Source organism: Physella acuta, unplaced genomic scaffold (assembly GCF_028476545.2).
Source record: "Physella acuta isolate Inbredline_101_S28 unplaced genomic scaffold, ASM2847654v3 ptg001833l, whole genome shotgun sequence".
In the NCBI taxonomy this organism is placed as follows: Eukaryota; Metazoa; Mollusca; class Gastropoda; family Physidae; genus Physella; species Physella acuta.
In genome coordinates this window covers 111,518-128,230 of record NW_026733342.1, presented here as the reverse complement: position 1 = coordinate 128,230, position 16,713 = coordinate 111,518, and the positions used below count along the sequence as shown (strand labels likewise).

At 34.9% G+C, this 16,713-nt stretch overlaps 1 protein-coding gene across 2 annotated transcripts in view; it reads right to left on the bottom strand.

The window, feature by feature from the left end:
• The window catches only part of LOC131930738 (eIF-2-alpha kinase GCN2), a 65,106-nt gene that overhangs the window by 17,448 nt on the left and 30,945 nt on the right, over window positions 1–16,713 (bottom strand). For both annotated transcript variants that reach the window (XM_059287336.1, XM_059287338.1), the window contains exons 19-34: window positions 16,244–16,506; window positions 15,882–15,951; window positions 15,391–15,469; window positions 14,957–15,043; window positions 14,251–14,373; window positions 10,000–10,104; window positions 8,953–9,120; window positions 8,452–8,604; window positions 7,327–7,563; window positions 6,617–6,814; window positions 5,198–5,358; window positions 2,797–2,863; window positions 2,360–2,476; window positions 1,639–1,794; window positions 853–933; window positions 17–151 (exon numbers count right to left, since the gene is read on the bottom strand). In XM_059287336.1, the coding sequence (XP_059143319.1) occupies window positions 17–151; window positions 853–933; window positions 1,639–1,794; window positions 2,360–2,476; window positions 2,797–2,863; window positions 5,198–5,358; window positions 6,617–6,814; window positions 7,327–7,563; window positions 8,452–8,604; window positions 8,953–9,120; window positions 10,000–10,104; window positions 14,251–14,373; window positions 14,957–15,043; window positions 15,391–15,469; window positions 15,882–15,951; window positions 16,244–16,506 (2,200 nt within the window). The remainder of the gene's footprint in view (window positions 1–16; window positions 152–852; window positions 934–1,638; window positions 1,795–2,359; window positions 2,477–2,796; window positions 2,864–5,197; window positions 5,359–6,616; window positions 6,815–7,326; window positions 7,564–8,451; window positions 8,605–8,952; window positions 9,121–9,999; window positions 10,105–14,250; window positions 14,374–14,956; window positions 15,044–15,390; window positions 15,470–15,881; window positions 15,952–16,243; window positions 16,507–16,713) is intronic.

The following is a 16,713-nucleotide window of genomic DNA, read 5'->3' as shown; positions in this document are numbered from 1 at the left end:
TAAAAAGTGACAGTACCAGTTTGTCATAGCGACCTCCAGCAGCTAGAACCTCCGTGACAATTTTCTTTTTCTTGCGATTGTCACACATGATCTGATAGAGTACACCGGAGTAATGGCTGGGGTTGTAAATGAGGCTCATGGAGACTAACACCTGGTGATACAAGTAAAAAATATCACAGACGAGACTCATAGTAACTATCACCTCCTAAAACATATCATACATGAGGCTCTTGATTAAAAGTAAAACTTTAATTTGGCCCCTTTATAAATTAAAAAAATAAAGATGTTTCAGGTTTGATGAAAAAAATACAGCTGTAGTGGATGCTGTAAGCATAATTTAAAACAGTCTAGTTCTATCATTTTATTTATGTAAGCTGAGGTTATGCATGACATTGGACTATCTGATGACTACATCTTTAACTACAAAAGGTTAGATAGTACAGACACATCACAACATCATCAATATGATACCATCATCAGTGCGATACCATCATCAGTATGATACCATCATCAGTATGATTTTCCTAAGGCAGAGTGCCATGCTAATGGAGACAGGTTAAAGTGTGAGAAGGATAACATCGAAGAATGAACTGGTTTAACACTGGGTGAGACAATGAAGATGGCAGAGAACAGAGAGGAGACAACTCTAGGACAGAGAGGTAGAGAGTGGGATGAAACTAGAGAGAGATTTCATTAAACTATACAAAAAAAGTTTACTCAGTAAATTTTTACATTTTATTTCTTCTAGTACCTTAAATGAGATTTTTCAGCAATGAAAGCCAAACATATAAGCAAAAATATTTTATTTGAAGAATGAAAAACTAAATTTTAAATAAATCACAGTAACATTACCTGTAACTTTAAGCCCATGTTGTAAGAATGTGATAAGATGTTCTCAATGTCATGTATTCCACTTTTCACCAGGGAACTAGCCTGTAGACGTAAAACATTTCTTTAAAATTGATACTTGAATACACTTAAATATGTTTTGTTTTTAAAATAAAAGTTAGAAAAATACACTTTTAAAAAAGAAAAACATTTTATTTCAAAACATTTCAGTCAAGAAGAAGTTAAATGCATGAACCGATGTAATATTGTGTACAAGATTTCTATATTAATTTCAGTAAGTTGCAATTTTATTACAATGTGTCATATTTTTTATTCAGAATGTTTTTTTAAAGGACAAAATTTTTTTTGTTCTAGTACATTGCTAGCATCATCCTGACCTGTATCTAGTACATTAAAAAAAAATGTGTTCATTTTGTTTAGAGTAGTGAGATAAAAGCACATTAAGGAACTGTGTTGATGCTGGACTGTGTAAAGAGATTGATACGAAACAGTCCCTGACACTGTTTTCATTAGTTTAAACCTTAACAAAATGCATCCTGAAGGCTCTTGAAACTGTAATGACAGAACAAGTTTGTGTCAATGTAAAGCTACAAGACATGACTAAATTTTCCAGGGGATAGACACTGGTAAACGTATATATTTTCTATAAAAATTCCATATTGTTCGAGGGGCGGTAGACTTTCTACGGGGGAGGTGGTGCCCCTCTAAAAGAGATGCCTGGAAGAAACTCTGATTCTGTTAGATTGACTTCTCTTTCCCCCTGATAAAATAATCTGAAGCCACACTCACCAGCCCCATAGACTTGGTGATACATTTGAGATGTCCAGCCAGTTTGCTGACAGGGGCTTCAATGTCCAGCAGGTTGTTGAGTAGGGCGGCTGTTTGCTCTGAAAGCTTCAACTGCAGGTCTGTTTCCAAGATGGCCGTCCTCTTAGACTTGTTCGACTGTATGAAAAACATAGTTCAGTATTAAAAAAAATCAGTAAAATTAAGTTTCATCAGGAGACATTAGTCATCATATCTTAGAAGTATAAGTTAAGTTTTAAGTACAACTTAATGGGATGGAATGGTCTAGTGGTAGAGTGATAGACTGCTAACCTAAAATCTCAAGTTCGAATCTGGGATCAAGTCAGTAGAACATCCCGAAGTCCACTAAGTACTGATGGGTACATAACTCACGTTAGAGAAGGTAAAGACAACTGGGCATAGTGCTGACCACACTACTCCTTCATTATTGAGGTCACAGAAACAGGTGAACTCTACTTCCCTTGCCCCATGAACTGTTAACCCACATTGTAAAATTTGTTAACAATGCAGAGAGTGAGAACGAATCTATTTTAAAACTCCCTTCCCCAAACCCAGTTACTCCAGACTTTTTTCTCTCAACACCACTAGGGTAAATCTCTACCAAATAAGGATACTATAACATGAATACATAACATATCAGGAAAAATATTATCTACTGTATGAGTCATATACAGTAAACAGTTTGACATCTAAAACAACTTACAATATTCTCAGACAGCAGGATGAGAGCCTTAGTGTGCACATTTTCTGGTATCCCACAATGCAGCAGTACAGCTTTCAACAGGGATACGTGGTTGATGCGGACGTAATAGTTTCTTGCCTGAACAAAACAGATCAAATAATTCAATAAAACCTTATGTGACTTGTCTAATCTAGTCAAATAGCAATCAAGTTTTTATCAGAAGGTTTAATCTAGTCAAATAGCAATCCATCTGTGATCAGAAGGTTTAATCTAGTCAAATAGCAATCCATCTGTGATCAGAAGGTTTAATCTAGTCAAACAAATTAACAGAAGGTTTAATCTAATCAAACAAATTAACAGAAGGTTTAATCTAGTCAAACAAATTATCAGAAGGTTTAATCTAGTCAAATAGCAATCCATCACTTATCAGAAGGTTTACATTGTGTTGTGTGTTGTACCTGTAATGAAGGGAACCTGTTTATGATCTCCTGGACTATAGTCAGGACCTCAGCATCAGGGATAAGACTGGAAGAAGACAGAGTTGTTACATGAACAAACTTGATATCAGTTTTTAATATATTATAGAAATTATGTCACATCACACAACTTGATATCAGTCTTTAAAATATTATAGAAATTATGTCACATCACAGGGGTCGGTGTGGTCGAGTCGGTAAAGCTCATGGTTGCTAAACCGAAAAGTCTCGAGTTCGAACCCTCGGGCAGATGAGGCTCGTTAGCTGGGGACAGCCACTCTTCTAGGAGAGACAACTCCAAAATTAAAACAACTGCTGCCTTGTAGTTTGTTCTTGGTTGGACAAAGGCTATGGAAGCAAATCCAAAAAGAAAAGCAGGCTGAAATCGGAGTCAATGGCCTCAATGGCGCATAACCAGTTGACACGTAATGCTTAATTGTGTTGGAGGCGTTGTCGAGTCGGCAAAGAAAATTTCATGGTTGATAAATTTGAACAAAGTCTCGAGTTCAAACCCACTGGCAGATAAATCTCGATCCCCTTCAACACTAATAATTAAGAACGAAGAAGAAGAAGAAGAATGTCACATCACACAACTTGATATCAGTCTTTAAAATATTATAGAAATTATGTCACATCACACAACTTGATATCAGTCTTTAAAATATTATAGAAATTATGTCACATCACACAACTTGATATCAGTCTTTAAAATATTATAGAAATTATGTCACATCACACAACTTGATATCAGTCTTTAAAATATTATAGAAATTATGTCACATCACACAACTTGATATCAGTCTTTAAAATATTATAGAAATTATGTCACATCACACAACTTGATATCAGTCTTTAAAATATTATAGAAATTATGTCACATCACACAACTTGATATCAGTCTTTAAAATATTATAGAAATTATGTCACATCACACAACTTGATATCAGTCTTTAAAATATTATAGAAATTATGTCACATCACACAACTTGATATCAGTCTTTAAAATATTATAGAAATTATGTCACATCACACAACTTGATATCAGTCTTTAAAATATTATAGAAATTATGTCACATCACACAACTTGATATCAGTCTTTAAAATATTATAGAAATTATGTCACATCACAAACTTGATAACAGTTTTTAAAATATTATAGAAATAAGTCACATCAATAAAGTTGATGTTAATTTTTTACAATATTATAGAAATTATGTCACATCAATCAAAAAAAGGAAAGATCCCCTTTTAAACCTGACAGTCGATGGGGCAAGTGAAGTAGAGTTCACCAGTTTCAAAGACATCAGTTTACAAAATGATAACGCAGCCAGCACTATGTTTAGCCACCTTTACTTTCCCTAACATGAGTTAGGTACCCATCAGAATCTGGGTGGACTCAGGGGCGTTGTACTGACTTAAATCTGGGTTCAAACTTAAGAGATTCATGTTAGCAGTCTAGCGCTAGGCCACACCATCCCTACATCAACAAACTTGATATTAATCTTAAGCAGGTTATTAAAGACAGTATGTCACATCAACTAACTAGAAACTTAATTAATTTTTACTCGTAAAGAATGCGAGCCACATCAGACAATATTGAAATATTTTCCCATCACAAAAGAATGCATGCCACATCCGGCTTAAATAAAATATTTTCCCATCACAGAGGAATGTGTGCCATATCAGACTTAAATAAAATATTTTATTTTATCAGACTTAAATAAAATGTTCCCCCATCACAAAAGAATGTGTGCCATATCAGACTTAAATAAAATATTTTCCCATCACAGAGGAATGTGTGCCATATCAGACTTTAAAATATTTTATTTTATCAGACTTAAATAAAATATTTTCTCATCAAAAAAGAATGTGTACCGCACCCGGCTTAAATAAAATGTTCCCCCATCACAAAAGAATGTGTGCCATATCAGACTTAAATAAAATATTTTCCCATCACAGAGGAATGTGTGCCATATCAGACTTTAAAATATTTTATTTTATCAGACTTAAATAAAATATTTTCTCATCAAAAAAGAATGTGTACCGCACCCGGCTTAAATAAAATGTTCTCCCATCACAAAAGAATGTGTGCCATATCAGACTTAAATAAAATATTTTATTTTATCAGACTTAAATAAAATATTTTCCCAACCCAAAAGAATGTGAGCCACATCAGACTAAATAAAATGTTCTCCCAACCCAAAAGAATGTGAGCCACATCAGACTAAATAAAATGTTCTCCCATCACAAAAGAATGTGTGCCATACCTGGCTTAAATAAAATATTTTCCCATCACAAAAGAATGTGTACCATACCTGGCTTAAATAAAATGTTCTCCCACCACAAAAGAATGTGTGTCCTACCAATCATTAATGTTACTCACCTAGAGGAGGTAGTGATGATGTCAAAGGCGCACTCAGTCAGCTCTTTAGGGTGGACCGTGAACAAAGCGTTGTAGAACTTCTTCTCTCTGAACACCTTCTCTATGGCAAACCTTTTCATGGAGCGGATGTTGTACCTGCCTACATAACGAGCCAGTGGGACCTGAAAATAAAGGGAGACAATTTTTTTTTTACTGCTAACTCTACTCTACTACCAACTGGAAGTAATTAGTGTAGCCTAGAAACAAATCGAGCAGAGAAAATATTTTACTGCTAACTCTACTCTACTACCAACTGGAAGTAATAGGTGAAGCCTAGAAACAAATGGAGCAGGGAAAATATTTTACTGCTAACTCTACTCTACTACCAACTGGAAGTAATAGGTGTAGCCTAGAAACAAATGGAGTAGAGAAAATATTTTATTGCTCAGTACACTTTTCTACCATTAAATACTAATGTACAAGTCTCTCAGGTGGGATGTGGCAGTCCCTTGGATCAATAAAGAGGAACACATAATACTTCTCTGTCTAATTTAGGTATAGACCTGATGATTTCACTCAATTAAAAGAAAACATTGAAACCTATGTGTCTACACTGAAATCAAATGGCATGATCACTATCTTCCCCCTCCCCCATTAGGTGTATGTATGTACCTACCCTAAGATCAAACAGCATGGTGACTACCCCCCCCATTCTGTGTATGTAACTACCCTAAGGTCAAACAGCATGGTGACTATCCCCCCCCCCTATTCTGTATATGTACCTACCCTAAGGTCAAACAGCATGGTGACTATCCCCCCCCCCTATTCTGTATATGTACCTACCCTAAGGTCAAACAGCATGGTGACTATCCCCCCCCCCCTATTCTGTATATGTACCTACCCTAAGGTCAAACAGCATGGTGACTATCCCCCCCCCTATTCTGTGTATGTACCTACCCTAAGGTCAAACAGCATGGTGACTATCCCCCCCCCTATTCTGTATATGTACCTACCCTAAGGTCAAACAGCATGGTGACTATCCCCCCCCCTATTCTGTATATGTACCTACCCTAAGGTCAAACAGCATGGTGACTATCTCCCCCCCCTATTCTGTATATGTACCTACCCTAAGGTCAAACAGCATGGTGACTATCCCCCCCCCCTATTCTGTATATGTACCTACCCTAAGGTCAAACAGCATGGTGACTATCCCCCCCCCCTATTCTGTATATGTACCTACCCTAAGGTCAAAAGACATGGTCACTATCCCCCCCCCCCCATTCCATGTATGTACCTACCCTAAGGTCAAACAGCATGGTGACTATCCCCCCCCCCCCTATTCTGTATATGTACCTACCCTTAGGTCAAACGGCATGGTGACTATCCCCACCCCCAATCCCCCCCCCCCCCCCCCCCCCCACATTCCATGTATGTACCTACCCTAAGGTCAAACGGCATGGTGACTATCCCCCCTCTGTGGTCCATCACGCGAACAATCTGATCATTGTTGTCATACACACTGCACTTGGGCATCAACAGTGGTAAAGGCATGTGGATGGCCCCATGGTTTGAGAACACTTTGACTAGAACAGATTCTACCTTCTGGTGCAGGAGAGCTGTCTTCCAGCTCATCATCCCCTGCAACATCAAATACAGAAATCTTGACAACAGGTATGTTATTTGAATTATTTTGTACAGAATCTGATACAAGTTTGTTGGTAAAAATCAGACCCAAAACTGGACTTGGTGTAACCTGATAAACTTTAATAATAGAATTTAAGGGTTTTGTGGCTATGAGACTGACAGTCTGGGACTATATTTTGCAAAAAAAAAAAAAAAAAGGGGAATCGGTGAGGGGAGTGGGGTGGGGGGGGGGGGGGGGGGGGGGGGGGAAGGCGGACGGCAATTACATATTTAAATGACTTAAATGTTTAAGATAATGCTGCCATTGAAGAAAAACTGGTCATTTTAGGTGTTTTTAAAATAATATTATATAGTCTAAACATATATTTTTGTGCTAAGTTTTGTGAGGTTTTTAAAATAGTTTATTAAATATTTTGTTAACATCAACACCTCAAGATGTGCCTGAGTGTTTATCACTTTGTAAAAAAAATATAAAACTGGGAGAACTAAAAGCAAGCAGCACTCACTTCAAAGTTTTCATGGTCGTAAGAAACTTCATGAAACGGCGAAACATTCTGCTTGAAGATGGCGTTGAGCATGTAGCGGTAGGACGTGGACTGGGGGTTACATATGGTTGACCTCAGGAGCTCACTCAGCTCTGTCTCCTGCATGAGGGGTGGGGGCAGCAGGTCTGAGCTCAGCAGCTCTTTGGAGGTTGGACGTTTGGATGGGTCATGGTTCAACAGCCAGCGGATGATGGTGGCCTGTCATTAAGTGGATAAGGAGAGCAGTAATTAGAAGTGTGGATAACAGGTCAAAACAAAAAGTTTGGAGAATAAATTGTAAATAATAACCAGCATAATACAGCAACTGATATAATTTGTTAGTTAGAATTTGAAATAAGTACATACAACTGTCGTTACAATAAAATGTTGAGAATTTTTTTTTAATAGAAAATAATCTTAATCAAAGTTAGAGATTTAAAAATTAATTCCATCCTAGTGCTGGATAATAATTTTAATGAATTAAATGATATCCATATGTTAAATAAGACGCCCTCCACTCTCTAAGTAATAAATAATGCCACATTTTCCCATTTTACAATAAAATGTTGAGAATTTTTTTCTTAATAGAAAATAATCTTAATCAAAGTTAGAGATTTAAAAATTCCATCCTCGTACTGGATAATAATTTTAATGAATTAACTGATATCACTATGTTAAATAAGACACCCTCCACTCTCTAAGTAATAAATAATGCCACATTTACCCATAAATAACACCCTCCTCATTCTCCTATTATTAAAAACACTCTATATCATTTTCCCATTTTTAAATAACACCCTCTTCATTCTCCTATTTTTAAAAACACTCTACATCATTTTCCCATTATTAAATAACACCCTCTTCATTCTATTATTGAAAACACACAATATCATTTTCCCTTTTTTTAAATAACATACTAAAACTTTCTTGTATTGTTAAACAACACAACGCAACTCTCCCCTTAATTAATTAACACCCCCCACCCCCAACAATTTGCAATATTACAATTTTCTGCCCGTTATCTCAGACTTTACAATGATCTAAACTAACTGCAGCAGGTGTTTCCACACAGCAACCAAAGATGTCTAACAGCCTTAGGTTACCCACCTGATTCTTCATTTCATCGCTGTCAAACTCAGCAGGCAGCACAACATCTGGCAGACGCAGGTCATTGATGACCCTGACCCTCTCCATGCCAGTGGTCAGGGATTTGTAGCACATCTCAAAGAAAATTATCCCCAGACTGTAGATGTCCACTTTCTGGTCAGACCAACAAAGTAAAAGGTACATCAAAAACAAGTTAAAATAATAAGAATAGGAATACACCTTGCCAATTAATTGTTTAGATTTAATGAAAACAGAAATTTTTTTTTAATAATTTTCAAAGCAATCTCAAGAGTATGTTTAAAAATTAAATTAATAATTAACTATGATTAACATTTAGTCTTCAAAATTGGTTAAAAGTTTTTAAAAACAATCATATAATAGAAAAGTATTAAGTACTAAAAATAATATTTACTTTTTTTATACTGAACAATATGGGAGATAATTAGGCCCTATAAAATGCAGCAGGAAGGATAACTCTTAAAATTACCACTGAACACTCACCTGGTCATAATGAACTTTTCTGTCCCCTAGCATAACCTCTGGGCTGACATACAAGGCTGTGCCCACCTGGCCAGTGAGGTTACCATCTCCACTGCTGCACCCAGAGCGTGAGTGGTTCAAACCCAGGTCTTGTGGGGAGGGCAGGGTCTTGTCCAGTAAAATCCCTTGCTGGGATGGTACAATACATTTACAGTTGATTCAACACAACACAATGTACTCATAGACTGTATTTAGATATTTTAGTTAAAATAACTTTGGCTTAATCTGTTTTAAAGAAAGGTATGCAATCAAGTTTGAGTGGACCATAAAATATGGTATATTTTAATAGGAAAAACAAAAGATGTATGCCTTAAGGAGGATGTGAAGATGAATGCTATAGTCCCATTAACAGATTAGCTCTACTTTATCTGAACTATGGATCTAAATACTTAAATGCCACTTTACTTTAAACAACTTTTGCATAATAATGATACAATAAAATTTTAAACGAAAACAAAAATTCAAAATCAAAAAGTTTTTCAAACTAGAATTGTGTAAAGACTACATAATTTTTAAAATTATTAGTTTTTCTTTTTCATCTTGGTTCTTAATTCCAATGTTAGCAGGGGTTTCCTCCAACACAATTAAGTATTATGTATCAACTTGTTATGCGCTTATGACTCCAATTTCAGCCTGCTTTTCTTTTTGGATTTGCTTCTATAGTCTTTGTCCAACCAAGAACAAACTACAAGGCAGCAGTTGTTTGATTTTGGAGTTCTCTCTCCTAGAAGAGTGGCTGTCCCCAGCGATCACGCTTTATCTGCCAGAGGGTTCGAACTCTGGACTTTTCAGTTAAGTAACCATGAGCTTAACAGACCCCTTTTTAATTAGTGAAATTAAACATCTTTGACAATTCTCAAGGAAATACCTACCAATTGTGGCATGCATAACAATTTAAACTAACATACCTTAGCAATGATGTCTGTAGTGGCATGCATTACAATTTGAACAAACACACCTTAGCAATGATGTCTGTAGTGGCATGCATTACAATCTGAACAAACACACCTTAGCAATGATGTCTGTAGTAGCAAGGCCAAAGTCTCCAATCTTGACATGGTCCAGTGAATCCAAGAAGATGTTGACTGGCTTCAAGTCTCTATGGATCATGCCCTGAGAATATAGTTACAATATTTAGTGGATCATGCCCTGAGAATATAGTTACAATATTTAGTGGATCATGCCCTGAGAATATAGTTACAATATTTTGTGGATCATGCCTTGAGAATATAGTTACAATATTTAGTGGATCATGCCCTGAGAATATAGTTACAATATTTAGTGGATCATGCCCTGAGAATATAGTTACAATATTTAGTGGATCATGCCCTGAGAATATAGTTACAATATTTTGTGGATCATGCCCTGAGAATATAGTTACAATATTTAGTGGATCATGCCCTGAGAATATAGTTACAATATATAGTGGATCATGCCCTGAGAATATAGTTACAATATTTAGTGGATCATGCCCTGAGAATATAGTTACAATATATAGTGGATCATGCCCTGAGAATATAGTTACAATATTTAGTGGATCATGCCCTGAGAATATAGTTACAATATTTAGTGGATCATGCCCTGAGAATATAGTTACAATATTTAGTGGATCATGCCCTGAGAATATAGTTACAATATTTAGTGGACCATGCCCTGAGAATATAGTTACAATATTTAGTGGATCATGCCCTGAGAATATAGTTACAATATTTAGTGGATCATGCCCTGAAAATATAGTTACAATATTTAGTGGATCATGCCCTGAGAATATAGTTACAATATTTAGTGGATCATGCCCTGAGAATATAGTTACAATATTTAGTGGACCATGCCCTGAGAATATAGTTACAATATTTAGTGGATCATGCCCTGAGAATATAGTTACAATATTTAGTGGATCATGCCTTGAGAATATAGTTACAATATTTTGTGGATCATGCCCTGAGAATATAGTTATAATATTTAGTGGATCATGCCCTGAGAATATATAGTTACAATATTTAATGGATCATGCCCTGAGAATATAGTTACAATATTTAGTGGATCATGCCCTGAGAATATAGTTACAATATTTAAAGGATCATTCCATGAGAATATAGTTACAATATTTAGTGGATCATGCCTTGAGAATATAGTTACAATATTTAGTGGATCATGCCTTGAGAATATAGTTACAATATTTAGTGGATCATGCCCTGAGAATATAGTTACAATATTTAGTGGATCATGCCCTGAGAATATAGTTACAATATTTAGTGGATCATGCCCTGAGAATATAGTTACAATATTTAGTGGATCATGCCCTGAGAATATAGTTACAATATTTAGTGGATCATGCCCTGAGAATATAGTTACAATATTTAGTGGATCATGCCCTGAGAATATAGTTACAATATTTAGTGGATCATGCCCTGAGAATATAGTTACAATATTTAGTGGATCATGCCCTGAGAATATAGTTACAATATTTAGTGGATCATGCCCTGAGAATATAGTTACAATATTTAGTGGATCATGCCCTGAGAATATAGTTACAATATTTAGTGGATCATGCCCTGAGAATATAGTTACAATATTTAGTGGATCATGCCCTGAGAATATAGTTACAATATTTAGTGGATCATGCCCTGAGAATATAGTTACAATATTTAGTGGATCATGCCCTGAGAATATAGTTACAATATTTAGTGGATCATGCCCTGAGAATATAGTTACAATATTTTGTGGATCATGCCCTGAGAATATAGTTACAATATTTAGTGGATCATGCCCTGAGAATATAGTTACAATATTTAGTGGATCATGCCCTGAGAATATAGTTACAATATTTAGTGGATCATGCCCTGAGAATATAGTTACAATATTTAGTGGATCATGCCCTGAGAATATAGTTACAATATTTTGTGGATCAAGCCCTGAGAATATAGTTACAATATTTAGTGGACCATGCCCTGAGAATATAGTTACAATATTTTATGGATCACGCCCTGAGAATATAGTTACAATATTTTATGGATCATGCCCTGAGAATATAGTTACAATATTTAGTGGATCATGCCCTGAGAATATAGTTACAATATTTTGTGGATCATGCCCTGAGAATATAGTTACAATATTTAGTGGATCATGCCCTGAGAATATAGTTACAATATTTAGTGGACCATGCCCTGAGAATATAGTTACAATATTTAGTGGATCATGCCCTGAGAATATAGTTACAATATTTAGTGGATCATGCCCTGAGAATATAGTTACAATATTTAGTGGATCATGCCCTGAGAATATAGTTACAATATTTAGTGGATCATGCCCTGAGAATATAGTTACAATATTTAGTGGATCATGCCCTGAGAATATAGTTACAATATTTAGTGGATCATGCCCTGAGAATATAGTTACAATATTTAGTGGATCATGCCCTGAGAATATAGTTACAATATTTAGTGGATCATGCCCTGAGAATATAGTTACAATATTTTGTGGATCAAGCCCTGAGAATATAGTTACAATATTTAGTGGACCATGCCCTGAGAATATAGTTACAATATTTTATGGATCACGCCCTGAGAATATAGTTACAATATTTTATGGATCATGCCCTGAGAATATAGTTACAATATTTAGTGGATCATGCCCTGAGAATATAGTTACAATATTTTGTGGATCATGCCCTGAGAATATAGTTACAATATTTAGTGGATCATGCCCTGAGAATATAGTTACAATATTTAGTGGACCATGCCCTGAGAATATAGTTACAATATTTAGTGGATCATGCCCTGAGAATATAGTTACAATATTTAGTGGATCATGCCCTGAGAATATAGTTACAATATTTAGTGGATCATGCCCTGAGAATATAGTTACAATATTTAGTGGATCATGCCCTGAGAATATAGTTACAATATTTAGTGGATCATGCCCTGAGAATATAGTTACAATATTTAGTGGATCATGCCCTGAGAATATAGTTACAATATTTAGTGGATCATGCCCTGAGAATATAGTTACAATATTTAGTGGATCATGCCCTGAGAATATAGTTACAATATTTTGTGGATCATGCCCTGAGAATATAGTTACAATATTTTGTGGATCATGCCCTGAGAATATAGTTACAATATTTAGTGGATCATGCCCTGAGAATATAGTTAAAATATTTAGTGGATCATGCCCTGAGAATATAGTTACAATATTTTGTGGATCATGCCCTGAGAATATAGTTACAATATTTTGTGGATCATGCCCTGAGAATATAGTTACAATATTTAGTGGACCATGCCCTGAGAATATAGTTACAATATTTAGTGGACCATGCCCTGAGAATATAGTTACAATATTTAGTGGATCATGCCCTGAGAATATAGTTACAATATTTAGTGGATCATGCCCTGAGAATATAGTTACAATATTTTGTGGATCATGCCCTGAGAATATAGTTACAATATTTAGTGGACCATGCCCTGAGAATATAGTTACAATATTTAGTGGACCATGCCCTGAGAATATAGTTACAATATTTAGTGGATCATGCCCTGAGAATATAGTTACAATATTTAGTGGATCATGCCCTGAGAATATAGTTACAATATTTAGTGGATCATGCCCTGAGAATATAGTTACAATATTTAGTGGACCATGCCCTGAGAATATAGTTACAATATTTAGTGGATCATGCCCTGAGAATATAGTTACAATATTTAGTGGATCATGCCCTGAGAATATAGTTACAATATTTTGTGGATCATGCCCTGAGAATATAGTTACAATATTTTGTGGATCATGCCCTGAGAATATAGTTACAATATTTTGTGGATCATGCCCTGAGAATATAGTTACAATATTTAGTGGATCATGCCCTGAGAATATAGTTACAATATTTTGTGGATCATGCCCTGAGAATATAGTTACAATATTTAGTGGATCATGCATTGAGAATATAGTTACAATATTTTGTGGATCATGCCCCGAGAATATATTTACAATATTTTGTCTGGTCTTAGACATTTTAAAAAGTGCATTAATATAGTAATTTACATGAGGAATTTTAAAAATCAAATTAAATTTCTATGAATTATGGACTTTAATTTCAAGGATTTAAAAATAAATGACGACTGATTTAAATATCTCATTATGTATATTTTGACAGCCAAACTTAATCTTAGTGAGTTAAGGGGATTAAAAATTCGTTATGTTAAATTTTATATTTGGTCAATTAAAAAATACTTTTTTGAAGAAACCTAAAAATGCGTGGCATACCTGGCCATGTATGTGTACCAGACCTTCTATAATCTCCCTGAACAGCCTCCACACCCTATCCTTTTCATTACACAGCCCAGCATCAATACAGTTCCTTAATGTGCTCTTCTCACAGTACTCCATCTGTACACAATAAATAGTTATAGATAAATGTATTAGTTTCAAACAAGGCTGACGCTAGTAATATACTACAAAAGTTTTTGTCCTGAAAAAAAAACACTCTATAAATTAAAAATTTGAAACGTAAAAACTTCCAAACTTACTGAAGTTAATATATTATAATATATTGAGCTTGAATCTAATACATCGCAGGTGTATTAGATTCTTACCAGAATATACAACATATTCAAGATATAAGCTGCAGGCATATCCAACAGATTCTTACCTGTATAATAAAATATTTTCAGGGCATAAGCCTCAGGTGTATTAAATTCTTACCTGAATTAACAATATTTTCAGAACATAAGCCTCAGGTGTATTAAATTCTTACCTGAATATACAACATTTTCAGGACATAAGCTGCAGGCATATCCGATAGATTCTTACCTGAATATACAAAATTTCAGGACATAAGCCTCAGGTGTTATAGATTCTTACCTGAATATACAATACTTTCAGGACATAAGCTGCAGGCATATCCAATAGATTCTTACCTGTATAATACTATATTTTCAGGGCATAAGCCTCAGGTGTATTATATTCTTACCTGAATATACAATATTTTCAGGACATAAGCCTCAGGTTCACCTCTCTCCTCTTGTTGGGGTGTGCTGGGTTCTGTTTCCTTCTCCACCTGAAGTAACAAAGACAAGAACAAAGTTTTCTTGTTAATTATTTAAAAAAAAATATACAGAACTGGATTGTTATCAATCATTAAAACCATATTCCTGCACTGAACAATCTAGCATACCTAAAAACTCACCTTGTCTCTTAATATGTTTTTGTTTGAATCTTAAATTAAAATTTTCCCCCTGAACAACAAAAAACCCACAATTTATGTGGCTCAGTATTTGTAACTTGCGAACTTACTAATTTAAAAAGAAAATATTGTAAGTAAAAAAAGTTCTTGTTTCCAGCCCAGGATTTCAAACTACACTTCCTGCCACTTCCTGTTTACCACCTTATACTTTGTAAACTCACAGTTGAGAGATCTCTGTCCTGATCTCCTGTGTCATCTGTGTCAAATATAATGCTGTCTTCAGACCGGTTGATTTTTGGCCTGACGTAAAGAAAAAATTGTTAATTTATTTATAATGCTGTCTTTAGACCAGTTGATTTTTGGCCTGATGTAAACAAAAACGTTATAATTTTAAAACTTCTTGTGACTTTGTTAATCTTCATATATCACATGGACATTTTTACCAAATAAAAACAATATAATATATTCCATAAAGCTTTGCCAAAACAAAACACTAGTTGTTTTACTACTGAAATTATTAATTATGATTTTACAATTTTGAAACATCTTTAGTATAAACTAATATGCAGTTTTTCTAAAATTAACAAAGTTATTTGTAAATAACCTGTAAATCAATATGGTTTGTATACATTCCATAACAATAAAATGGTAATCCTTAAAATACATGGTACACATATAAAAATAGTATCTCTTGTAATAAATTTATTCTTACATAAATGAAGAACCAAATACATCAGCTTCATCCTCTTCTTCAGATGACGAGGAATCAATGATTACTTCCCCTGAAATTTACAATTAAAATAAAAATTTGTATTTGAATTCAAGTAAAAAAAAGGTTCAAAACTTCAATGATACTTTTTCCAGCAGTCAACAAAAAGCTTTATAAACATTTCTTTTTAATCGTGTAAGTAGAAATATAAAAAAAAAAATGACACACAATTTTAACAATGATTGCTAAAATGATTTTTTATTTTTTAAAAAGTTCTAAAAATGTCATTATTTTAACAACCGGCTGAATTTTTAAAATTACAGAAATCAGAATCAAAACAGTTGATACAATTTAAAATCACTGACCCCCATCAAATGACGTCAACCACTCCACGGACTCATCCCCAACACGTGGGACCAGGTTCTCCATCTCTGCCGTTGGGTCGTAACTGGAGTTGGCGGACTTGACGCCCGTCAGGACAGGGGTCTTGGTCAGTGGGATACTGCGCACAATGTGGGGGGCCTTCTTGGCCATGGCCGCTTCCTGGGCCTGGGACGAGGATGTGAAACTGGACGACGTGTCAGAGAACGCCGGGTCGTCGCTGATTTCAATCCAGGAACAGTAGTATCTGTGATGGTTAATGGAACAGTAAGATTTTATAAACAACACTTTGTCTGCTGCGTCTGTATATAAGGTTCAAGTTAGTAGACTGTCCATATTGCTGACCACACTATCCTTTCTTCTTCTTCTTCTTCTTCGTTCTTAATTATTCGTGTTGAAGGGGATCGAGATTTATCTGCCAGTGGGTTTGAACTCCAGACTTTGTTCGAATTTA